Genomic DNA, 27361 nt, shown 5'->3' on the forward strand with positions numbered 1-27361 from the left:
CCGCAGAGACCTTGGGCCGTGACGTCGCGATTACCCAAACTTTCGGAAAGTTTTTCAGGAGAAAAACAACCACGGAATGTTCGAACTCCTGCCTTTTTATTCAGCAACTTGTCGTCGAAATGAGAGTATATTTATCACGCTGTACAGAATCTTCAGGAGTGATCTTGTTAATCTTTGCAATAGTCTTTATGAATAGCTGCGACTGTGTGATTGAAGACGATGTGGTGTTGGAGAAAAAAGATCTTTCCGAACTCTACAGTAAGTTCAACTCAGACTGCATCGGACATCGAAATGTGTCCACTAGTAGCCTACTGTTCTGTTTTATTTCAAGAATTATAAATTATAGGTCAGTCATGCAAGTCAGGACAAGAAAGTCTACAATAAGAAAGACTCCTGTGTACGCAAGTGTGGTATACTGTATGTGCAAGACAAGATATTTGCATAGGCTTCTGTAGGCTACAGCGCTGCGCCGCTGGATGCATGGCGAGATGCATTGTATTATTCTCGGTTTCGATTATGGAAAAATACAATGAACAATATAAGAAAAGATAGTTGAATTGTTGTGTCATCTGGGAGTACTGCAAAATGGTTTCGTAAATAAGAACATTTTGCCCTTTTTATGCATGATCAATTAATGAATGGACTCATCATGTGACCATCAGGCTTCTGATGCAGATTGGAAAGGTCAGAAAGAATAAAACATCAACATTGATGCATTTATGGGTAGAGGGACGGACAGATTAGGGTCAAGTAAAGGTAACCATGGATAGACTGTTTGCACAGTATAGCAACTGTAGGCTGTAGATGGCATGTTTCCCTGGTATAGACAGGAGAGAGCTCAAATTGGGTCATGGAATTATGCCAAAGGAATGACGGGAGGACACACATTTTTATTTTATGTTAATTTAACATTTATTTAACTAGGCACACATACACAGAGAGAGAGAGAGAGAGAGAAAAACAGGCTCAGATATGTTAGTTGGTTGGGCACATAGAGTAGGCCTGTCCATGACCTAAACTCCAGTCTCCAGTCTCATTGAACTTTAAATGTTTGTCGGATATGACAATCTAGCCTAGTGGTAATGTTGTTATAGTAATGTTATTATGCATAGGCCTTATAATACAATTTTAGCAGCCTATAAAAATTCGCACTTGTTTCAGACATGTGTATAGGAGAATGACACGGATAGGCCCCTGAACAATTAACAGTTCGGGACAATACGTGCATATATTATGAAGATCATTTGTGAATTTTTTGTGCGTTTTGGTTTTCGGCACGTTTTTTTCGACTGTTCGTGCACACAAAACAGTTTCTCGAGGCATGCCGAAATTTGGAACCGAAGTCTACGTCCCATCATCTGTCATTGGTCAACTGTAGGGATTCTTCAATAAAGTGTTAGTTGCCATTCAACAATAGATGACTCGTATTCATGGCATTTTTTTACTTGAGAAATACTGCACCAAACATCATAGTTAGATTTAAAATTGCGCAACTAAGATCTCGATAAAAACGTCAAAATTAATGACAGATGTGTTTTTAATTAAAAAAAATAATAATTCTGACTGTTTTGAGGAAGTGTATATTGGCTATGGCTTCTCAAGTTGGCCTTTCAAGCAAAGGTCTTTTAAGGGAGTATGCGAACACACTCGTTCAGTCCAGCAGAACCGTGCTCAAACACCAATATTGGTGTCGTAGAAAGCATAGTAAAGTTTACAGTAGAAGATGCTATTATTCTTCCCCACTACCCTACATTTCCACCCATCAATCCCTCTATTCCCAGACAAGGGTCTGTTCATCATGGAGAATACCCAGCTGAAGCGCTGCATCTCCTCCTCCTCCTCTAACCTGGTCCTGGAGAGCTGTGAGAGGCCCACCCGCCGTATGCTGTGGAAGTGGGTGTCTCGCCACCGCCTCTTCAATCTGGGTAGCAGCCTCTGTCTGGGCCTGAACATCAGCGACTCCACCCAGCCCCTGGGCACCTTCGAGTGTGACTCACCCCTCCGGACCCTGTGGTGGAGGTGCAATGGGAATACGTTGTACGGGGCGTCCCAGCTGAAGCTGTCCGTGGCTGGACGCCTGGTGGTGGTCAAGAGGGCCAGTTATCATCAGTGGCGGAGGTACTCTACACCGGGGGAGGGGCCATGTGCCTATCCTTATGAGGGTAAGTAGTAAACATTAGTGATGCGTGAATCAGCTGTTTGTTCACCCGTCCACAATTGCTAATAACCCATTCGTAACCGCCCGACTATATATGATACATTTGAAAATCTGAGGCTCGCAACCCGAACCCTAAGCCGCAAATATAGAAAAACGCGCTGTACAGTCAGAGAAGGTGGAACGATTTTTTTTGACAGGCCTTTTTAGATAGGCATATGTCATTGCTTACATTTTGGTAGACTATTTTTCAGTCAAGGAACTTGTCTGTAATTAGATATGTGCAGCTTCTCTTCTGTCATTACTTGTTGCCCTAGAAGACTAAATTAAACCATTGCTCATCAGAATAATGTCATACATTTATAGAATAAATGCAGCAATGTAGTTGACATCGATAACGTTTGTTTTCTCTGTTCTCTTCTGTTTCTGCTGCTCTTGCAACGCAAAGACATTTAGGGACCGGGGAGAAAATGCCATTTTTGACCGGTTTTAAGAAAATTCAAAGCTGTTAAAATGACCCAACATGTTTTTGATAAGATTTCAGTTAGTTTTGGATGCATATTCTATGTGGTTGAAATTCTATCAGCTTCTGTTATGCTGATAAAGATAGCACCTTTACAGACGGTTCCTAACTGCGCATTCATTCTCTCAAGATGCTGAATGAAATAAATCATATTTCTCCACTCCTGTTTACAGTTGGTGTTAGGGCTGAGAATTGCCAGGGACTTCACAATATGCTATTATCAAATCATTTCCAATTTTATTTGTAACCTGCACCAAATACAACAGGTGTAGACATTACCGTGATATGCTTACTTACAAACCCTTAACCAACAATGCAGTTATTAAAGAAATAGAGTTAAGGAAATATTTACTAAATAAACTAAAGTAGAACATTTGATAAAAAGTAACACAATAAAATAACAATAACAAGGCTATATACAGGGAGTGCCGGTACCGAGTCAATGTGCGGGGGTGCAGGTTAGTCGAGGTCATTTGTACATGTAGGTAGAGGTAAAGTGACTATGCATAGATAATAAACAGCGAATAGCAGCAGTGTAAAAACAAAGTGGGGGTGTGTCAATGTAAATAGTCCGGGTGGCCATTTTATTAATTGTTTGGCAGTCTTATGGCTTGGGGGGTAGAAGCTGTTTAGGAGCCTTTTTGACCTAGACTTGGCGCTCCGGTACCGCTTACAGGCTATGAGAACAGTCTATGACTTTGGTAACTGGAGTTTTTGGGCCTTCCTCTGACACCGCCTAGTATAGACTGTAGGTCCTGGATGGCAGGAAGCTTGGCCCCAGTGATGCATTGGGCCATACGTACTACTCTCTGTAGCGCCTAGGATGCCGAGCAGTTGCCATACCAGGCGGTGATGCAACGCGTCAGGATGCTCTCGATGGTGCGGCTGTAGAATATTTTGAGGATCTGGGGACCCATGCCAAATCTTTTCAGTCTCCTGGGGAGGAAAATGTGTTGTCGGTGCCTTCTTCATGACTGTTTTGGTGTGTTTGGACCATAATAGTTTGTTGGTGATGTGGACACCAAGGAACTTGAAACCCTCAACCCGCTTCACTACAGCCCAGTCGATGTTAATGGGGTCCTGTTCGGCCCTCCTTTTCCTGAAGTCCACACTCAGCTCCTTTGTCTTGCTCACATTGAGGGAGAGGTTGTTGTCCTGGCACCGCACTGCCAGGTCTTTGATCTCCTCGATACGACATGTGATTCCCACAGTTTTATATGTATTGTGATTCCCACGGTTTTATATGTATTGTGATTCCCACAGTTTTATATGTATTGTGATTCCCACGGTTTTATATGTATTGTGATTCCCACGGTTTTATATGTATTGTGATTCCCACAGTTTTATATGTATTGTGATTCCCACGGTTTTATATGTATTGTGATTCCCACAGTTTTATATGTATTGTGATTCCCACGGTTTTATATGTATTGTGATTCCCACGGTTTTATATGTATTGTGATTCAATACCGTTCCAAAAATATTGCTTACGATACGATAAATCGTCAAAAATAGTATCCCGGTATGTAACCGTATCGACCCCCCCCCCCCCCCCCCCCACGTCACTATAGGTGTATCTGTTACGGTTTTCTAGTGGTGATGAAGGAGAGTCGGACCAAACTGCAGCGTGTCGATTGCAATACATATTTAATGAAACAAAGAAACACGAACTTACACGAACACTTACAAAAACAATAAACGACACCGAAACAGCCTATCTGGTGCAAACTAACAAAGAGTACACATAGGACACTAAGGACAATCACCCACGACAAACTCAAAGAAAATGGCTGCCTAAATATGGTTCCCAATCAGAGACAACGATAAGCACCTGCCTCTGATTGAGAATCACTCCAGACAGCCATAGACTTTGCTAGAAAACCCCACTAGCTACAATTCCAAATATATACACACCAAAACCCCAAGACAAAACACACCACAATACAAAAACTCCATGCCACACCCTGGCCTGACCCAATACATGAAGAAAAAACACAAAATACTTAGACCAGGGCGTGACAGTATCGTTTTACTGCAATAAATCATTCATTTTGCAGAAGTTAATATTATTAGGCTATGAGAAGTTCTCAACCTACAGTCAGTGTCCAGGTCAGCTGCTATCCCATTTAACCTATCTGAACAGTACAGTTCCCTAGACGCGCCATTTTGAAGTCCCCGGTCTTGTGACTCAAAGTTTGTATAGAGCCTCACCACCATCACGCATATCATAGCCAGCACTGCTGTAATCCACTTTCACCACTTCACCAAAACTTCCCCAAACATTAGACCACTGTTCTGGCCCTCCTTTCCATTTCATTTGAACTCTCCATTTTCTTATCGAATGAAACTCCGACATTGTTCCAAAAAAGCATTTAGCAATCGGTGTGTTTTTGGCGCTCTACGGTTAGGCCATAATGTTTAGGCTAGCCTACGCACTAACGCCAGATAAAACAAATACAAGACCAACCTCATTGTAGCCTATACATATGAGTTGCATAAGGATGAGACATTGATGGATTTTTAATGCATCGTTTTCTCTTTATTCAACCCGCCGGCCATCCACCCGTCCTCCATGCACACAATATTTCATGACACTAAACCCACGCGCCCTGCGGATATAACTGCGGGGGACTGCGGGTTATGAGTCAACCCGTGCACCACTAGCATACATAGGATATTATAGTAGTGACATGCACTGACTGACCTCTTTCTACACAGACAGTTTCATTGAGACACAGTTGGTTTGATATTAATGCAGCCATGCAAATGCTGCTCATCCCTTACATAAGAAAACAAACAGACTGACTCACTCTATAACCGTGAACATGAGCCCAAAGAAGGTGGTGGTGACAATGTTTTTCTCTGTAGAGATCCACACACTGTTGGGTAATGCCCACGGCATGCCTTGTGCCCTCCCGTTCAAATACAACAACAAGTGGTACTCGGAGTGCACGGCAGAGGGGCGCGAGGACCACCATCGTTGGTGTGCCACCACCAGTCGATACGACCAGGATGAGAAATGGGGCTTCTGTCCCAGTCAAGGTGATGCACACACACACACAACAGTATTGTGTTGATTTTTTTTCTCTCTCGATACAACACAACCATGATAATATTCAAATGTCTTTGTCTCTGCCTCCAGAGTTGAGCTGCGATACGTTCTGGGACTCGAACCAGGAGAGCCGTGCGTGTTACCAGTTCAACCTGTACACCATCCTGACGTGGAGCCAGGCCCACTCCTCCTGCCTGGCCCAGGGAGGAAGTCTACTCAGCATCACTGACCTCACTGAACAGATGTACATCAGAGGTACATAAAACTATTTTATCACTATATTTAATAGTTCTATCTAAACATTAAACACTTTATTTGAACTTTTAGTCAGGAAAGGAGACAAGGTGGGTGGTATGGTCTGAGCTACACATACTGTATAAACTGTATAAACTATAAACTCTTGGGTGCGGTATTATGCCTTAAAATGGACTTGTGCTCATAGTTTTTGTTATTCAGGGTGGAGAAAGTACAAGACGTTTTGACCAGAGTTAGTGGTGTTCATGCGTGTGGTTCTGTGTCTTTCAGAGCGGTTGGCTGACGTGGGGGTGATGGTGTGGATCGGACTGAACCACCTGAGTGAGAGAACAGGGTGGCAGTGGTCTGATGGAGCTCCTCTGGCCTTGGTTAACTTCACCTCAGGTAAGAGACTTGGGTGCTCTACAAACTTTTAATTCCCACTCCAAGGCCCAGATTCCTCCTTTAAGATGTGAATGAACAGCATTAGTGTTAGTAATAAGATGTAATAGCTTCATGTAGCCCTCTGAAGTGGAGTTTCTGGCCATTTTGCTCAGACCGGTCCAGTCCATTTGGATCTCAGCGGGGAGAATCAAGAAGTTCCTGCTGTAGCAGTGGTGGGAGCCAGAAATGTGTGTTTGAAACTAGGCCAACGTTTCTCCCTTTCTACCTGTAACTCCCCCGTTACCTGTGTTGGTCTCTCCCAGGCCTATCATCCAGCCCTCTGCAGGACAACAGGCAGTGTGGAGTGTATAACTCAGCGTCGGGGGGGCACCAGTGGCAGAGTCTGTCCTGTGAGTCTGCTCTACCCTACATCTGTAAGAAGACCCCCAATGACACCAGGAGAGCTGAGCCTCTAGGTGAGACGTCAATGGTCCTATATGTTTCATATTGTGGCCCTAACCTGGTCCCATATCTGTTTGTTCAAAACAGTGTGTGTCATGACAATGAGTGACAAAGAGTTGGCACGATAGCTCAAACAGACTGGTGCTCAGTCTATTGTTGCCTTAGTGCTCAGCCATTGTACTACAAGAAATTATTCATAATCTGAACTGTAACATAAAACTGTCAATTATATAGTAATTTGGGGTATTTTCAACAGTGAAATACTCTGAAATGTTTTGCTGCAGCATACTGTAAATGATGGTGCATTGTGTGAAAGTGTTGTGGGCGGGGCATAGAATTGCTGTATTTCGAATGGTACTGTAATTCCAACCCACAGAATACAGTACCGTACCTAAGCTTTGGAGCGCCCAAAATCTTTTGACCACTAGTTGGTGCATGGTACTGTTGTTTCTGGCTAATTAACATATTCTGAGGTGTGCCTTGTAAAAGACTATATTTGTTGCACCTGGAAGTGAGAATGCTGTAGCAGTTTAACTCCTATGTGGTTATAGTGCCCCACAGTCGGGGACAGATACAGAAGGGGACACATTACAGTCACTGCCAGTTTGGAAGCCTTTGTTAAGGCCTCTAGAAGTACACGTGATATAAAACACCAAATTGTCATTCATATACTGTAATGTGTAAACACTTTACCTAGCAGCCAACCTGCTTGCTACTGTAAAATGCTGTGAAATAGAAACCCCTTCCCTCAATGAATTTCATGAATCCATTCATTCATTCATTCCGATTACGTTAGCGGTCACTTTTTTTTGGTTACAGTATAATACAGTATATGTTAAGGTATTGTACTGTGTGTTATTACACAGTACTTGCTCTGATACTGCATTTATGTTACAGTAGGTGTACTGTCATATGACGTACAGAATTTGACTTGCCACCGAGCTGCCTGTAAGCTACTGTCAGATTCACAGTAACCTCTTTACATTGTGGTTTATAGGCGGTGATTACATGTAGAGGCTGATCAAAAGGTCCGTCTGGCTCTAGGGCCTAGGGAATTATTAACCTGCATCCCAAATAACACCCTATTCCCTATATAGTGTGCTACTTTTGACCATGGCTCATAGGGCTCTGGTCAAAAATAGTGCATTATGTAGGGAATAGGGTGCTATTTGGGACTGATGCACAGAGTTTGGTTGTGTTTGGTCCTTGAGTCAGCTGTCTCTGTCTGGCTCAAAAGGGCTTGGTGAGCTATCCCATTTGTCATGTTCTTATACACAGTCTCCAACTAGTACTTGTTAACAGTTCTGAACAGCCCTTTCTAATAGGTCAAACTTAATAACCATGAGCAACGTTTGGCTGTTTGTTTTGGTTGATACGGATGACTGAATTGTTTCTGTCTGGCTCGAGAGTCGTCTGGTGAATTATCCATCTGTAATGTTCCAAAACGATGTTCTTCCCATCAAGAACTGTTGAGTGGTACTAAAAAACCTTCTCTAACAGGTCAGCATTTGGGCACAGCTTGGATGTTTTTTTTCCTGATAGTAGTCTTGTTATTTATCCCAGTGACAGTAGAAGTTCTGAGTCACTCCTAGTGAGTGATGTCGTTTGAATGATCCTACGAATAGAATGGGAGAGGAGCTCCAGCTAGCAGCTCAACAGCTGGGTTCCACCTGGAACATGAACTCTTGACCTCGGCTTCTTCCACGCTAGGCTATAACAGGGCTATAACAGAAAACATAGGTTGGGTGCGGTTCAGTAGGCATGACACTGGAAATGTTTTAAGATGGAGGATGAGCGTTCTTATTAGAGAAGTTCACTAGTAGTACACCTCCAGTTGAGAATGTTTCCACCTAGGACCCAACTTCCATTTGACTTTCCTTCATTTATATTTCTCCAGAGTGATGAACGTCACTTGGAAGAGTGGCAATGCGAGATTACTCTTTTGTGTGTATGCATTGATATGTAGGCTACGTGTGCCTTTAAAAAAAAGATGTATTTAGTTCTGTCCTTGAGCTGTTCTTGTCTATTGATGTTCTGTATTATGTCATTCTGTATTATGTTTCATGTTTTGTGTGGACTACAGGAAGTGTAACGGCTGCTTTTGCAACAGCTAATGGGGATCCTAATAAAATACCAAATACCAAATACTTGGACCTTTTCTCTCTTTAGCCCTAAATCGTAGAATGACAGGTGCTAATGTTTTTGTACTGAATTGGACCGTTACCTCTCGTCTCCTTTCCTCTCCGTCACCCGCCCCCAGATAACTGGCAGTACTACCGCACGGTGTGTTCCGAGGGCTGGCTGGCCCACAACCGTTACTGCTACAAAGCCCTGGCAGAGGCTGAGGCAGGAAGCTGGGAGGAATCCTCCACTGCCTGTAACTCCATAGGGGCCAACCTCACCAGCCTACACTCGCTATCTGATGTAGAACTGTTGCTGGGCCTGCTGGCTAACGGTGAGTCTGGATCTGGGGTTCTATATTCTAGTATGTGGTATATAGTGTGTTCTATGTTCTGGGATAGTGTGGACATCATAAAGGATCATGGGACGGTGTATAGTGTGTTCCCTGTTCTGGGATAGTGTGGACATCATAAAGGATCATGGGACGGTGTATAGTGTGTTCCCTGTTCTGGGATAGTGTGGACATCATAAAGGATCATGGGACGGTTGTAACACTCGTCTGAAGAAGAGGACCAAACATGTTCATGATTATTTATTCAAACTGAACCATGAAACAAAATAACAAAATGGAACAAAACGAAACAACTCTGTCTGATGAAGAAACACACAACTGAAAACATCTACCCACAAAACACAGGTGGGAAAAAGCTGCCTAAGTATGGTTCCCAATCAGAGACAACGATAGACAGCTGCCTCTGATTGAGAACCATATCAGGCCAAACACAAAGAAATAGAAAACATAGAAATAAAGAAACTAGACTGCCCACCCTAGTCACACCCTGGCCTAACCAAAATAGAGAATAAAAACCTCTCTATGGCCAGGGCGTGACAACAGTGTATAGTGTGTTCTCTGTTCTGGGATAGTGTGGACATCATAAAGAATCATGGAAGGGTATTGTCTTTTAGGTAGTTGTTTTTTCACGTTGACAAATCAACTAAGTATGTTGTGTGTGTGTGTGTGTGTATATGTGTGTACATTTAAATATATGTGTGTACTGTAGTCTCAGGGTCTGGCTCAGAAGTGTGGATCGGCCTGATAAAGAAGCTATCGTCCTCAGCTGTGGAGTGGTCAGACGGCTCCCCAGTCGACCTCACTCTCTGGCACATGCACCATCCTACCCATAGCAACAGTCAGCTCTGTGCCAAGACTGACCTAACGGTACAGTCAACTGAATCCTTTACACGGATGACTACAGTTTGCTGTTGGTTCGTCATCTTTATTTGACTGAATATAGTAAATGACTCAAATATGTGTGTGTGTTTGTCCTAGGAGGGGAACTGGCTGTTGGCACCATGCGATGAGAAGCTCCCTGCAGTGTGTAGGAGAGCAGGACTTCTGTCCCTACTCCCCACTGAAGCATGGGACGAGGGCTGTCCTGAGGTAGGCACACACACACACACACACACACACACAAACACACACAAACACACACACACACACACACACACACACACACACACACACACACACACACACACACACACACACACACACACACACACACACACACACACACAGACAGACAGACACACACACACACACAAACACACACAAACACACACACACACACACACACACACACAGACACACAGACACACACACACACACAAACACACACACACACACACACACACACACACACACACACACACGCACACACACACACACACACATAGATGATCTGATAAGAAACCCTACAAGATATCAGCGCTGCATATGTCCTAGCCCTGAGCAGAAGAATGCATATCTGCCATATCCATGGAAGGTGAAATTGAAATTCAACATAGCTCTCTTATCAATCTTAACCCAACTGTTTCCAGAAGAACTTCATGGCACCATGCATGGTTGATTCCTTACGTCCTTTGTCAGACAGAGGATCCGTGGAATGCTGTGTGGTCAGAATAGTGGCGTTCCACATATCCAGACATGCATTAGCATTACAGCGAAAGTGCCTGGTTGGCTTCAGATCCCTGCTTAGGGCGAGTCTGCTCTGCATTCAGTACAATGAGCTGATTCAACAGCTAGATGACGTATTGTCTGACTGTCATGTGGTGTTGTGACCTCTGTTTACGAGGACATAAGCAGATTGACTCATAAGGGCTGTTTCCCTGCTCACCATGTCCTTAAACGGACAGGAAACCGCCCTGGAGGTGTAGTATCAATAGGCACTAAAAAATATGGGACATCACAGAATAAATACTGTTTTCAGAGACTGTATTTGATTATATTCAGGCCACGTTGTGAAATTCACACAATCACCCGAGCTGTGTTCATTGACAACGGCCTCAGTTGGAAAGGGATTTGACAACATAAAGAGAGAATCTCCTTCGTTGCGGAGGAACTGGTGTTCATTCCTTCTACACGCACGTGTCGGCAAGTGTTGGCTGCGATTGGTCATCAAGTGTGTATGGGGAGGTGGGAGTGAAATGTAGGACACTTGTCAAAACACTACTACTTCCTGTCCCTAAGACACTTCCCAAAGCCCCCTCCCCAAGCCCCCTCCAGTCCTAACAGATGGGCCCAGTCATAGCCCTAACCCCCCACCGCCCCGTTCCCCTGACCCCTGACCCCTGACCCCAATCCTCCACGTGTGTTTGCTTGTATTAGCCACTGCCATCTACTGCTAATTCCAAACTATGCGGCTCTTACTGCCAGAATGTTTGGAGGGTAACCTAATCCAGTCAGCTTGGCCCGGCTCTCCTGAGCTTGTTGCTATTCTTGTCCACCGGCCCAGACTCCTTTCAGGTGTCTGTGTGTATAGACATGGAGTAATGTGTGAGTCTGGCTCCCACCTCTAGTCGATCTCCTCCAGTATATTCAGTGCCTTGTCTTGGCTGCTCTCACTCCTGGATGGTGTCTGCGGTAGAAACGTTCACACATATAATGTTTTTGCATTTGTTTTTTTTATTCATTTAATCAAACTGAGATACAGATGTAGGATCTTCATTCGATCACTTGTTGGTTCCCTCGCATGTACCTGCACGGCAGGAAATGCGAACTTGTAGTGTATTCGAGGTTTAAAAAGGTTTGCAAAGTTTGTCATTTCCACTTTAATTTCAGACTTAACTTGCTGTAACAAAAAAAAACATGGATCAACCCCTACAGACAATGTCTTTTGAATATAATCCACATAATAATTCACATTTCCTGCTGCTGTGCAGGATTATTTTCCTGCTGTAGCAAACTGCCTCAAATGAAGATCCTACATCTGTATCTCTTCCCCACAGGACTGGAAGCGGAAGGGCCGCTCTTGCTACATGGTGACGAGCCACGAGCAGAGCTATGAAGATGCTGTCAAGGGTTACTACTGCAAGGCTCCCCTGGTCACAGTGGAAAACAGGTCTGATTTCTGACTCGGACTTCTCATCTTAACCATTTCTTGCACACCTTAAATGGGAACTCCCATATTTCATAGTGACAAGAATACATTGTTATGAATGATTGTTGATTTCTCTCCATGGCAGGTTTGAGCAGGCCTTTCTGAACAGCCTGGTCAGTGAGATGGGGGCCAACGGTAGCGTCTTTTACTGGACGGCCCTACAGGACCAGGGTAACCAAGGAGAGTACAGCTGGCTGGGGGGACACAACGGATCCACCCTACCCTTGCTCTATACAAACTGGAACAGGCATCAGCCAGGTAGGGAAGGGAGACGTGGTGGGGTGGGCTGTAGCGTTCCAGGTAGAAGTTGCCCCTTAACCACAGATCCAGGGTCAGATTACCCAGCAATGTATACTAACGGTTCTAACGGCTCTCTAATCAGTAGGGTAAGGAAACCAATCTGACCCTGGATCAGTGGATAGGGACAAACTTCAACTTACCCTGTGTCAATAAACAATAGGCTCCCGTGTAAAGACCACTGTTTTGTCGTAGTGGACTGAGTGTTTACTCCATTCACCTCTGCTCTCCCAGACCACTCCACTGTCAACAGTCTTCCCTCTCTTCCCCACTGGCATGTGGTCTCCATCACACAGACCAGCTCCACTTAGACAGCAATAGGGCTGAGACAGAACAGACAGAACAGACAGACAGCCATAGCTGTGGGTTAGTTTAGCCCCAGGTGGATGTGTCGGCTGTCTACTGTCCTCCATTCGCCCCCCCCCCCCCCCCCCCCCCCCCCCCCCCCCCCCCCTTCACTTCACTTCACACTGTTGGTTAGTCCCAAATGGCAACTTATTCCCTATGTAGTGCTCTACATTAGTAGTGCACTGTGAAGGGAATAGCCGAATAGAGTACCATTTGGGATGCTGCCTATGATTAATGAGTTGAAGTGTAATTTAGGTTTCACAATCTCAGCTTCCTTCAGTCAGTGCGAGAGCATCGTTAATCATGCTGTTGCTATGGTGAAGTGGCAGGAGGACTTTGAAGTAGAATTCCCATCATTTAGTTAATAAAATACCGTGGTGCTAACACTCTCACCAATGCCTACTTAGCTTGGCGTTGTGGATCTGTTTCTCACAGCTCAGTCTCTTTCTTTCTCTCTTTCTTTCTTTCTTTCTTTCTTTCTTTCTTTCTTTCTTTCTTTCTTTCTTTCTTTCTTTCTTTCTTTCTTTCTTTCTTTCTTTCTTTCTTTCTTTCTTTCTTTCTTTCTTTCTTTCTCTCTCTCTCTCTCTCTCTCTCTCTCTCTCTCTCTCTCTCTCTCTCTCTCTCTCTCTCTCTCTCTCTCTCTCTCTCTCTCTCTCTCTCTCTCTCTCTCTCCTCTCTCCTCTCTCCTCTCTCCTCTCTCCTCTCTCTAGTCAGTGCAGGTGGCTGTGTGGCTATGACAGGCGGCCAGGCCTTGGGTCACTGGGAAGTGAAAGACTGCAAATCCCAGAAGGCCTTGTCAGTGTGTAAACAGAGCATCAGTGGTTACCAGGAGGTCCTGTTCCCTACAGTCCATATTGACGCTTACGCCCCCTGTCCTCCAGGCTGGGAATCACACTCCGGCCTGCTCCACTGTTACAAGGTCATCTGCCTTTCCTTCTCTTCTCCTCTCTCCATTCTATCTCTTCTCCGTTATCTCTTTTCCTGTATTTCTCGTGTCTTCCTCAGTTATTAACTTGTGGTGAAAAGCAATGCTTATGCTACCACTCTGAGAGAGTATGACATGATCACTGGAGTTCTCCAAATTATAGAGGTTGCCCCATTAGCTGTCACTTGAAAACCAACGCAGAAAAGGAGATGCTGTAGTCAAGGCGACGTAGTGTCATTGTTGACTGTGGTCCTCAGGCGTTCCACAGCGAGAAGGTGCTGATGAAGCGGTCGTGGGAAGACGCTGACTTCTTCTGTCAGGCTCTAGGAGCTCAGCTGGCCAGCTTCCACCACTACAAGGAGCAGGTCTTCGTCAAAGGACTCCTCCACTCCATGTTTGATGGGTTAGTTAGTGTGTTTTATAGCCTACACCTCTGTTTTTCCCTTTCTATAATACTGTGTTGTCCCAGGGAATCAAGCACACACATTTTCTTCAGGAAATACCCGTACCTTTTCTAAAATACCTGTACCTCTCTCTCTCTCTCTCTCTGTCTGTCTCTCTCTCTTTCTCTGTCTCTCTCTCTGTGTTTGTGTGTCTGTCTCTCTGTGTCTCTCTGTGTCTCTGTGTCTCTGTGTCTCTCTCTGTCTCTTTCTCTCTCTGTGTGTGTCTGTCTCTGTCGCTCTCTGTCTCTCTCTCTCTCTGTCTCTCTCTCGCTGTCTCTCTGTGTCTCTCTGTCTGTCTCTCTCTCTGTGTCTCTGTCTCTCTCTCTCTCTCTCTCTCTCTCTCTACTCTTCCTCTTTTTCAGAACAGAGGGTCGTTGGTTCTGGGTGGGCCTGAATAAGAGAGACCCCCAGTCAGCAGGAGCTTGGCAGTGGTCTGACGGCACCCCCGTGGTGACCTCCTTCGTAGAGGATAAGAACGAGGAGGATGACCGACATAGCTGTGCCGTGTACAGCGACCTGACCAACGCCCTCCTGCCACAGCCTTGCGACACCAAGCACGAGTGGATCTGCAAGGTTCCCAGAGGTAATCACTGTTATAATAACTAATGGGTTGGATTGATGTAAAGCCTTTCTGCCTACAGTACATCTCTTACAGAAAAAAACCACACGAATTTCACGTGAACCCAAAAACGACGTGTTCCAAAAACACGTTTTCATGTGATCACGTGATCTCGTGTGAAGTTAACGCGACAACATGTACATTTCATGTGAATCCATGTGGTTTTTCTGTAAGGGATAGTAAGGGGGGGGGGGACTCACCTCTTCTAACATCAATGGCACTGTATATACAGTAAAGGGAAAAGGGGATACCTGGTCTGAACACATCCAACTGAAATGTGTCTTCCGCATTTCACCCCTCTGAATCAGAGAGGTGCGGGGGGCTGCCTTTATCATGTATGGAACGTTTGAAACCTCAAAGTTGCTTGTTGATGTATCCTTATAGATTTGAAAGTTTTATCAATAAGAATGTCTGTCTTATTTGTCTCGATAGGTATGGAGCTGAACAAACCCTACTGGTATAGCGACCGTAAGTAAATCTATTTGTTTTGATGTATTTTGTTATATTTGACATTTTTGATGTATTATATTGAGTTATTATGCATTCATTTACATGCTTATTTGTGATATCAATTGCAGTTGTGACTCTGAGAGGGACTGTGTGATTGTGGGCTGTGTAACCTTCCTCCGTCCTGTAGAGAACGAGCCCTGGGTGTTCTACAGAGGAGCAGAGTATCTGCTGGCCAAGCAGCCTTTTCCCTGGGAGGGAGTTAACCTGGCCTGTATGATGATGGGCGCTCACTTGCTGTCTGTCCACTCTAAAGAGGAGCTCCGATTCATCAGAGAGCGCATGGGGAAGGTCTGTACACACACACACAAGCCGACACGAGTTCACACACGCCAGCCGAGACATTCACACGCGAGCGCCCTCAATCCCACACGTGCCTGTACATTCACAGTTCACACACAAGTGCCCTCACACACTCTCTCTCTTACACACATGCCGACACATAAAGGGCCTTGTTTCACTACAGCTCAGCGTCTTGGATCAAACTGAAGGGCCCTCTGGTGGAGAGGCTTTTGAAGGCTGTAAAAAGGACAGAGCTGTGGATAAAACGGTAGAGGCCGGGGCCAAGGCCAAAGAGAGGGGCTGAATGAGGCCATGGCCGAGGAGAAGGGCTGAATGAGGCTGAGGAGAGGGGCTTAATGAGGCCAAGGCTGAGGAGAGGGGTTGAATGGGCTTGCGTGGCGTGAAAGAGGCTGAATGGCTGACCCTTCACTGGAGCGAGGTCAAAATGCAGGAGGACGGTAATAGGTCTTGGATGAGTGAGCTAAGCATTCCTTTTCTTCTCTTGGTTCTCTCAGCTCTCTCTGGGGTCGACTGACTGGTGGATAGGGCTGTCCACAGACCTCGTGAGGGAAGAGTTCAGGTAAGAGTCTTTTTGTAGTTTATTCAATGCTGTATTTTACCTCACACTCAATGGATTATGCTGTTTAGTGTGGGGGGCGTAATAGGAGTGTGTGTGTGTGTGTGTGTGTGTGTGTGTGTGTGTGTGTGTGTGTGTGTGTGTGTGTGTGTGTGTGTGTGTGTGTGTGTGTGTGTGTGTGTGTGTGTGTGCAGTTGGAGTGATAAGTCCGCTGTGGATTATCAGAATTGGGCAGAAGGAAGCTCCCATGATGCCCCAGTGAAACAGAAACAGTGTGTGACTATGTCCTCTATCTCAGGTGAGGTCACAGGCACACACACACACACACACACACACACACACACACACACACAACACCACGACAGACTTCTCTTTGACGTGTTGCGACCAACAGGTCAGTGGTCGGCGGGCGAGTGTGGCGGTCTCCATGCTCACGTATGTAAGCGCCGGACCGTGTCCGTGGTGGAGATTCCCAGAGAGCCTCACTACATCGGAGGCTGTCCAGAGAGATGGCTCTACTTCGGACACAAGGTTCACCTCATCTCCCGTGTTTTTATTGGGTTACTATTTCCTTTTTTTATTTAGCAAATATTTGTCGAACTTTCTTACTCTGAATTGTTGGGAATGGTGTCGTAGGTAAGTCTGGGTAAGTCTAGGCATGTGACCAATAACATTTGATTTGATTTGAGTTTCTCTTGGCCATCTGACCGTTGTCGTGGACATTCAGTACTGAGAGAGACTTTTTTTCAAACAATCAACTTGATTTAATATTGATTAATTATTGCAATATTGAGGCTGCTCGACCCCACACCCTTGAGTGTTGGACCGAGTAACCTAATCTTTACACAAATGCAGAGTACTATATATACTAACAATGCTCAGTCATGGTTGGTTCAACACCCCCTCATGCAGACCAAGGAGCATCATAAGCCACTCTGGGTTCATCCTGTCGTTATCTGCATGTGGGTTGTTGTCTTAACCCCACCCTGGCTTAGTTTCCCAGATGCAAGGGTGATTTCGAGACAATGAGGGATTGTTCTACTCCTAAGCGTTCTCTAGTAAAACACATTCTTGTCTATTAACTCATTTGTCAGCTCAAGCCATCTCCAGTGACCATACGCCCAGATTAGCTGCAGGGAACTAGAGTGGAGCCCATGAAAACACAGACACTAGTAGGACAGAAGTGTCCTACTATTAGTTAAATATTAATTGTTAACCATTAATATCAAATAGATCAGTTAAATACGTCATTTTTCTTTCACACCGTACAAGGAAAATCTAGTTGGTGGAACTATACCAAAACCTTGCTAGATTTCCACCCTTTGTTTTGTGTGTCTTCTGGTAGTGTCTCCTGCTGCACCTCCCCAACAGTTCTGAGGAGGGGAAGAGCTGGAGAGATGCCCGGTCTATCTGCTCCTCTTTCCAAGGCACGCTGGTCGCCATCCAAGACGAGATCGAGCAAGCGTACATCACCATGCTGCTCCAGGGCAGTACAGTGGGCGTTTGGATTGGTCTACGGGATGAGGACACCATGAAATGGACCAATGGGAAACCTGTCAGCTACACCAACTGGTCCCCTGTAGAACCCAAGAACCCTCTGACGGTAAGGTTAAATGAAACATCAGATATTGTCTTTGTGCTTTGGTGATGTTCTCTGTATAGTGTATTGATTAGGGGGGGGTTGTTTGTGTGTGTGTTTGTGTACCTTTCTGTGTGTGTGTGTGTGTGTGTGTGTGTGTGTGTGTGTGTGTGTGTGTGTGTGTGTGTGTGTGTGTGTGTGTGTGTGTGTGTGTGTGGGCGCCCCTCCTCTGCAGGATGAGTGGCTGAGCGGGCCCATGGGCGGGGACGATCCTCTGTGCACGGTGCTCTCCAACAACCACAACTTCCACCTGACAGGGAAGTGGTTCGACGAGAAGTGCACAGAAAGTGGATACGGCTTTGTCTGTCAGAGACCCCAAGGTAGGACTCCCCTCTGTCTTCGTGCATTCTGTGTCACTCGCTCACCCCTCATTCAGACACATTGGGGCCTATTTTCAGAGCCAAGGACTGAGATATATAACCAATCAGGTCTGTATTACCTCATTCATTCACAACAACTGTTGTTTTTGGTTATAGCTTCCCATTTTGTGCTCTCAAAATGTCACCCCGTTGAGTCTGCTCACTGAGAGAAATCCCCTTCAGGAATTGTTGAACAATGAAATGAGTGTTTCTGTTGATTTAGGGTCGAATCCATGCCTTTGCTTCTCCCTGAAACAATCTCTCTGATCTTTTCCTCTCCCTCTCTCTTTCCCTGCAACAGACACAACTAAACCCCCATCCCACTCCTACCTTCACCCTCTCCCTGACAATATTGAGTACAAGAACCACAGATACAGGGTTGCCCGTGGCAACATGAGCTGGTACGAGGCGCTGAATATGTGCTTAGAGTCTGAGTCTGAGCTGGTGAGCGTTACCGACCCCTTCCACCAGGCTTTCCTTACTGTCCTTGTCAATAGATTGGCATTCCCCCACTGGATTGGACTGTATAGTCAAGACGTATGTATTATACTATATTGCTAAGTACTGCTACCTGCCTGTGCTGTGTGTGTGTGTCTGTCTGTGTGTGTGTCTGCGTGTGAGCGTGCGTGCATGTAGATAATGCTCGTTAACAAGCACGTCAAAGTTGGTCTGTGGCATGAATTGACCTTTGATGATGTTAGGAGTGTGTGCAGTAGATTTACGTCACGGCAAGGAAACAGCTAAGAGCACTAGCTAGAGGTCTTCTATAAACAGCATGGCCGCAATGAAGTAATGCTGTAAATACAGAAATGCCTGACAGTCTGTTTACTCGGATGTTGTCGCTCTCTCCTTCTCCAGTCCATGTCATTCTTTCAAAGCATGGGGATTTCATCTCTGTGACTATTCACAGCATGCTTGCACCATATCATCACCAAATGTATCTGATCTCCTCCAATCAAAAGTGGGCCTACTATGTCCCATTTGGGCACTTTCTATTCACATACACGCATTCACATTTCTACAACTCTTATGTGAATACAGTGCATTCGGAAAGTATTCAGACCCCTCCCCTTTTCCCACATTTTGTTATGTTACGGCCTTATTCTAAAATTTATTAAATAATTGTTCCTCATCAATCTACACACAATACCCCATAATGACAAAGCGAAAACTGTTTTTTTGAATTTTTTGCACATTTCTTAAAAATAAAAAGCAGAAATACTTTATTTACATCAGTATTCAGACCCTTTGCTATGAGACTCGAAATTGAGCTCAGGTGCATCTAGTTTCCATTGATCATCCTCGAGATGTTTCTACAACTTGATTGGAGTCCACCTGTGGTACATTCAATTAATTGGACATGATTTGGAAAGGCACACACCTGTCTATTTAAGGTCCCGCAGTTGACAGGGAATGTCAGAGCACAAATCAAGCCATGAGGTTGAAGGAATTGTCCGTAGAGCTCCGAGAGGATTGTGTCGAGGGACAGATCTGAGGAAGGGTACCAAAAAATGTCTGCAGAATTGAAGTTCCCCAAGAACACAGTGGCCTTCATCATTCTTAAATGGAAGAAGTTTGGAACCACCAAGACTCTTCCTACAGCTTGCCTGGCCAAACTGAGCAATTGGGGGAGAAGGGCCTTGGTCAGGGAGGTGACCAATAACCTGATGGTCACTCTGACAGAGTTCCAGAGTTCCTCTGTGGAGATGGGAGAACCTTCCGGAAGGACAACCATCTCTTCTGTACTGCACCAATCAGGCATTTATGGTAGAGTGGCCAGACGGAAGCCATTCCTTAGTAAAAGGCACATGAAAGCCCACTTGGAGTTTGCCAAAAGGCACCTAAAGGACTCTCAGATCATGAGAAACAAGATTATCTGGTCTGATGAAATCAAGATTGAACTCTTTAACCTGAATGCCAAGCATCACGTCTGGAGAAAACCTGAATGAAGCATGGTGGTGGCAGCATCATGCTGTGAGGATGTTTTTCAGCGGCAGGGACTGGAAGACTAGTCAGGATTGAGGGAAAAATAAACTGAGCAAAGTACAGAGAGATCCTGAATGAAAACCTGCTCCAGAGCGCTCAGGACTTCATAGTGGGGCGAAGGTTCACCTTCCAATAGGACAACGACCCTAAGCACACAGCCAAGACAGGCTTCGGGACAAGTCTCTGAATGTCCTGGCCCAGCCAGAGCCCGGACCCGATCAAACATCTCTGGAAAGAGCTGAAAATACCTGTGCAGCCAACCTGACAAAGCTTGAGAGGATCTGCAGAAAAGAATGGGAGAAACTCCCCAAATACAGGTGTGCCAAGCTTGTAATGTCATACCCAAGAAAACTCGAGGTTGTAATCGCTGCCAAAGGTGCTTCATCAAAGTACTGAGGAAAGGGTCTGAATGCTTATATAAATGTGATATTTCCATTTTTTATTGTGTGTAGATTGATGAAAAAAAAAAAATGTATAAAAAAAAATAATATCCATTTTAGAATAAGGCCTTAACAAAGTCAAGGGATCTGAATACTTTCTGAACGCGATGTATATTTGGTGTTTATATACCAATATATGTCTTACAGCTAATATCCTGTGACAAACAGAGGTATTTATCAAACGGTAACTTATCCCATCACTGCAGTTGTCCAGTGTGCTCCCCAGAGCTTTCATCCTGGCCCACAGCCCATGCATAACTATTTTGCGTCCCAAATGACACCCTATTCACTTTATAGTGCACTACTTTTGTCCAGGACCGATAGGGCTCTGGTCAAATGTAGTGCACTATGTAGGGAACGGGGTGCCATTTGGGGCGCATTTTTGTGCTTCACTCACACGGTATGGGAGTAGTTTTCCTCAACCACCAAACCCGGCTGGGAGGAATTCTAAGCCACTCACAACATGTGGATCCAAGGATCCCATAGACTCAAGGAATGTCTTGCTCGTGAAATATGGAATGAGGACAGGAAAGGAGAGAATTGATTCACAGCGCTCTACACAATGCCAGACACATTGGTCTATAAACACCACACTATAAACACCCCCAAGCCGAACCTGCTTCCCTCTACTCTTTCTGCTCCGTTGCATGACCTGACCTACAACCCCGTCATCTCCCTTAGCAACCCGCCTTAGCAACGTAGGCTCACCCTGAGAGTGTGTGTCACCTCCTCCCTGCCTGTGACTGTACGTCCCTACAGGATGGGATCAACTACCAGTGGTCTGATGGCAGTGACACGGTCTTCACTCACTGGGTTGCGGCCGATGATGATGATTTCATCCTGGGGGACTGTGTGTACATGGACGTCACCGGGGGCTGGAGGAGGGCCGACTGTGAGATGCCGCTCCAGGGAGCCCTGTGCCATGTCCCACCACCTAGTGAGTATAGCCTGGGTTCCTAGCACATTATAAAACAGTGGCTACTAAAAGCTTGCTGTGCTGTTAGTCAATCCTCAAGAGTTTCAAATGCACAATGCTGCTTTTCTAAAAAAAATCCCATAGAGAGTAATGCGTTCACCACCTACGAGGTTGTGTGTCCATCGACGTGGGTGAGGTTTGGCGCCAGCTGCTACAGCTTTGAGCCCGTGGTCCAGAGACTGACCCTGGAGGAGGCCAGAGAGCACTGCAAACACAAAGGTACAGCAACAGATGTTGCCCTCAAGTACAGATTTAGGATCAGTTTCCCCTGCCCAAATTCTAACCTTAGCACATAAGGGGAAATTGCAAAACTGTCCTTACTTAGTTCAGCAACTTCATCCTACTGTGGTAAGTGTCCAGTACACCATGGAGCCAATTAGGTCTCATGCTAGGATGGATCAAGGATTTAATGGATCTCTCTCAATGGGAATTCCCTTGTGATGACTCCCTGTTGTGATTGTGCAAAATGTAATGTTTGGTGAGAGCTCCCCCTATAGGATCCATGTATTAGCTCCATTCCAGTAGCTAATACTGTACTTTAGCTATAGATCTGAGGGGGCAAAACATTCACAGAGAATTGCCTTCTTCATGCTCAGTAATACACATGTAATAATGAAGGTTTGGTGGGTTTTTCCCTCTTCCAGCGAACACGTCAGAGGTCCTGACCATACAGACAGAGACGGAAAACAGGTTTGTCCTGGAGCAGCTGTGGTCGTATGGCTTCCCACATCAAGCCGTCTGGCTGGGGATGTTCTTCAACACTGACAGTAAGCACATGCTTCCCCAAGTTTCCTCTCTTCAAAATGGTTTTGGCGTGCAATATAAACCAACAGCTGGCAAAAGACAGACAATGTATGTGCTTCGGACAGAACTGGGATAAGACACAGCTTAATAGGGTTAGTAACATAATGAATTTCAACATTTTTCAAGTAGTATTTTAATACTATTTATTGACTTAGTGTTTTAGCTGGTGAGTTGATAGAAGCACTGGGGGGAAAAACAGCAATGACCTGGGGCAGAGTTGTAGGGTGGAAGGAGAGGGGTCGAATGAACCAATTCTTTATTAAACATTTTATGTTTGTCCGGTCCGATTTAGCGGGCTCCATGGCATGGCTCGATGGTTCTCCTGTGGACTACTCCAACTGGAACTTCAGGGCCCCAGACCCCAGCCTGCTGACAGCAGACACCTGTGTGTCCACCAGGGTGTCTGATGGGATGTGGCTCCTCTCTCAGTGCACTGACAGACTGGGCTTTGTCTGCAAAACTAACCCAGGTGGAGTAGAGACATTTTGGCTGCATTTACACAGGCAGCCCAAGTCTGATCTTTTGCCACTGATTTGTCTTTTGACCAATCAAATCAGATCGTTTGCCAATAATTGGTATTTTGACCAATCAAATCAGATCTTTTTGCCAATATTTGAAATAAATATCAGAATTGGGCTACCTGTGTAAGTGCAGCCTCTCACTAGCCTCCAACTGCCATTATGACAAAGCTTTGTGTTATGGCTTGTACAGTGTACATGTATGTATTCTATAGATCAGTCAAGTTAAACAGATCGCCTTCTTTGCAGATATGATCCCGGAGGTAGAAGTGGCGCCACTAAATGGTAGGTATTTAATTGCGGCTATTAACAGTTATGCTGTTTTTCTCATTTGCATTCTAATAATTTGGCATCTCAAGGTATCTTGGGAGCAGCCTCTACCATGACTAACAGAGCCTTCAATGTCCAGTAAACTCACCCCTCTGTGTCTCTTCCAGGGTTGCACCACGGTATCATCCCAGCCGCAGTCCTGGTGGCCATGCTGATCTTCGCCGTGCTGGTGGCGGCGCTCTGGTTCGTCTACAAGAGGAACGTGACGCGCTTCCGCAGACTGCCATCCCTGGGAAACGCGTACTACAGACATACTAGTTCCCAGGCCACAGACTCCGATGGAAACGTTCTCATCGCAGATCTGGAAGCTCACTCTGGAGAATAGGGCCGTGTCCGAAATGGCCCTCGTTCCCCTATATAGGTGCACGGCTTTGGTCAAAAGTAGTGCACTCTATAGGGAATACGGTGCCTTTTTCAGATGCACTATAGGACTTATTGGAGACAGCAAAATGGTGGCGTTCTCGAAAGTTTGGGTAAAGCATGGGAATGGGCCGAACTCTCTGTATGACTGTGAACATTGGTATGTCTCTGTGGAGTCTGAAATGGACCACAGCAAGGGAACGTAGAGGATAATGTCAGAGGCCAATTAGCTTTATCCACTTGAATCCCACAGGAGGCGGCTGAGGGGAGAACTGCTCGTAATAATGGCAGGAAATGAGCAAATGGAATGGCATCAGACATCTGGAAACCACGCGTTTGATTTATTTGATACCATTCAACTCCGGTCATTACAAAGGAGCCCGTTCTCCCCAATTTAGATGCCACCAACCTCCTGTGCTTTATACAAGTAGTTGATGAATTAGGAACCAATCGTGGGGCTGAGAGTGAGGGAGTGCATCTTCATGTGAAGTAAGTTTTGTCTACAAAGGATTAGTGCCGTTATCCCAAGTAGTTTGAAAGGTGCTGTCATTCTAATGTATCCGTTTGGAAGTGGATAGATATTCTTTGCACTGTAAACTTGCTGTTTCGTTATTATGGTACAATGCCAACTGCTCCCACTAACGCTGGTGCCCACTGTATTTGTGAGTACAAGTCTTTCACACAGTGAAGACTTTGTTTTCTGTAATGCCGTGTACAGGACCCAAAACTATTTTATACTTGTTTAAGATAACAATGGCCGCGATTCAGTTGTTCTTTACAGCAAAGACAAAGTCATACTTTTGCAATACATTCTGAAGTCATCTTCTATGTATATTTTTTTTTTTATGAACAGAAATAAGACCCCAAATCAATTTCAAGTTGTGTTTTTGTGTCATTAAAGTACGGTGTTTCTTTGTCAGCACTTTATTGCACAAAACTCCATTAATGCAATACGGAAAGATGATGTTTTAGTTTAGAGGTTTTTTTGTTTGTTTATGTCCATTCCTGTTGCGTATTTCCCTACACACAGAACACACGCTCGCACCCTCACAGTATTTCTTAAGTGGCTTATAAGTACATACATGATATTCATAAGAGGAAGGGAAAAAAAAGTAAAGAGAAAAATGCAGGCATTTATTTATGTTTTATTATTTATCGTTACGAGAAAAATATTTGTCATTCACTTCCATTTTGTTCATTTGGTCCACACGTCTGTCGAAATGTAGAAGCAAAGAAACTTTTATTGATGAAACAAAAATGATTGTAACAAAGTGCTGTTATGTAAATGGTAGCTCTTTGAGAATTAATCCAGTATTCTAAGTAGACTTATGTGTGGGTTGTTTATTATGAGGTACAGTCTTTGCTGTGTTACCTGTTGTAGTTGTTCTATATTGGGTACACAGAGTTATTAGATATGAAATATGTTGATGTAGGTTTTTCTGTTGCGTGGAAAGAAATACATGAAAGAGGATAACACGGATGCTTGAAAATGTTTACTGTCTTTTGTTATTTTGTATTGATAATGTTCGTAACACATGCTATGTGCCTTCAGTGTAAATAAAATGAAGCTGTATCCAAGTTGTATCTGAACTGTGTCTTGCTATACCACGTTGGCTTTGAAATGAGTCATCTGCATTGAGATCTGCATTGAGGTCTGCAGTGCACTGTGGGGGTGGTATCCGAATATTGTCTTTATCCTGTTTATTTCTACCATATTTGCTTTGAAATTAGTTATTTGCATTGAGATGCTGTGTGGTGAGGGACTAGGGCAGGGGTGACATCATGTGGATGAGGGAGAAGTGAGTAGGATGGACTCGTGGGTCTCTCTTTAGGTTCCAAATGGCATCCTATTCCCTATTTAGTGCACTACTTTTGAAGAGGACACATAGGGCTCTGGTCAAATGTAGTGCACCATATAGGGAATAGGGTACCATTTGGGAGAAATTATTTGGTCTGGCAATGGCATCTACAGACTGGCCTGACGGTTGTTGTTGGCTAAGAATGCAGGCTTCATGGTTGAGATGATTCACTGCATGATTTTCATTGCTGTTCTTATTTGCTTGTCTTTGAGAGAATTGACAGTGGTTTATGATAGTCGGAGACGCAGCATCAACATACTTTTCTTTGTTAATCTGTGTCTTTTGTCGTTGACTCAGCATAATACACACGTACTGTGAATTGTGTATTATATTGCAAAATAACATCAATTCAGTTGTAATTTTCAGTTCGCGGACTGGGAGTGGTCCTGTTATGCGTAGTTGAATATTGGCGAATCACAAGCTCGCAATCTTCCATGGGGAAAAACGCAGAACACCGTAACAGCCTAGAAAGCGGACTTGAGGATAGTCACAACCAACTGTCAGTCAACAAGTTTAAAGTAGGCTCGTGTTACTTGAAAACGCAGAATTGGGTATGCGCAAACTGTAGGCTGGCTACTGGAGACGTGTGAATCCGAATAGAGAAGACGTGGTATTATAACCATAGAGAAAATGACACTCCAAGCAACATTTTACCTATGTTTTTTCTTATTCTTTTGTGATAAAACGATTTGTTTTGGAACTTGCGCATCAACTACATATTCCGGTAAGTAGGGTGCTTTCCATTTTCATCACTAGGCATGCGCGCCCCGTTCCTGGCTAAACTCGTTGAAAGATAATCGCGTTTCCATAGGTCCACTGCTACTTAGAGAGTCTGGTAGGTTCAATAATGGGACTTCAAGCCCCTTTGTTCAATTTCAAAAGCAGGAAGTAACGTACGCTTGCCGTATAATCAATTTCCTCATTTCGCATCTGCTTTCAAAATGCGTAATGACCATTTTATAAAGTATATCCATCATAATTAAAATAACGACCTCTTGAAACTCCTCTGGCGTTTAACATGTGCAGCCCTATTGAGCAGTGATGCCAATTTAGCAATTTTGTTGCTAGATTTAGCAATTTTTCAGACTACCCTGGGAACTTTTTTTCCAAACATCACCTAGAAACAAATGTGGCTACATTTAAAAATGTATTTGTAAATTTTAGCAACTTTTGAAAAGTGACTCAAACGCTAAAATGCGTGCATTTTCCCTCTAAATGACACACAAATGATTTTCTCTGTCACACACTCAGTCACAACACACGTGCATGGCTGCAAAAGTGCATTGTGAGTGACGTCAGCAGCAGGCGCTCAGCTCGTGCACAGGCAGCAGCAATTTCAGTAAATTGCAAATCATTGTTGGCTGACTGCAGCAGCAGTGGTACGAGCAAAACCCAATGAATCACGCAATGACATCACAACGTAATTTAGCAACAAATCAACCTGCCTCTAGCAACTTACCTGAAAATTAGTTGGCAACACTGCTATTGAGTATTTGGTACAATGGTGCAAAGTCATTGCTGCAAGGTTGCACGCAGTTGAAGTGATCCAAATGTTGCAGAATGTGGTCGTTATTGGTGTAACTGTAAAAACAGTTTGTATGATCATACGTTACTGTTCTCTCACTCTCTCCCAGTAAGCCTCTCTTTAATGAGCATAGGCCACCTTATTAGACATACACAATGTTGCAGTACCAGTTTATAAATAGCTAATCTCATACTCA

At 44.6% G+C, this 27361-nt stretch overlaps 2 protein-coding genes across 2 annotated transcripts in view; both read left to right on the forward strand.

Moving 5' to 3' along the window:
• Positions 1-25359, forward strand: LOC109884433 (secretory phospholipase A2 receptor). Its single transcript, XM_031792427.1, has 28 exons — positions 1-258; positions 1782-2162; positions 5547-5720; positions 5821-5985; positions 6256-6369; positions 6672-6824; positions 9071-9265; positions 9993-10150; positions 10262-10372; positions 12220-12332; positions 12457-12629; positions 13727-13935; positions 14199-14344; positions 14747-14967; positions 15436-15471; positions 15641-15801; positions 16308-16372; positions 16564-16667; positions 16764-16900; positions 17715-17972; positions 18184-18328; positions 18669-18904; positions 21553-21730; positions 21854-21988; positions 22414-22536; positions 22866-23042; positions 23341-23376; positions 23529-25359. Exons 1-28 carry the CDS (start codon positions 120-122, stop codon positions 23744-23746), a joined length of 4461 nt encoding a protein of 1486 aa, XP_031648287.1. The 5' UTR covers positions 1-119; the 3' UTR covers positions 23747-25359.
• Positions 25360-26093: 734 nt separating this feature from the next.
• Positions 26094-27361, forward strand: part of LOC109884439 (lymphocyte antigen 75-like) — a 49348-nt gene continuing 48080 nt past the window's right edge. The window contains exon 1 of the mRNA XM_031792428.1: positions 26094-26364. Within this exon, the coding sequence (XP_031648288.1) occupies positions 26271-26364 (94 nt within the window). The 5' untranslated portion in view covers positions 26094-26270. The remainder of the gene's footprint in view (positions 26365-27361) is intronic.

This window comes from Oncorhynchus kisutch, linkage group LG16 (assembly GCF_002021735.2).
Source record: "Oncorhynchus kisutch isolate 150728-3 linkage group LG16, Okis_V2, whole genome shotgun sequence".
In the NCBI taxonomy this organism is placed as follows: Eukaryota; Metazoa; Chordata; class Actinopteri; order Salmoniformes; family Salmonidae; genus Oncorhynchus; species Oncorhynchus kisutch.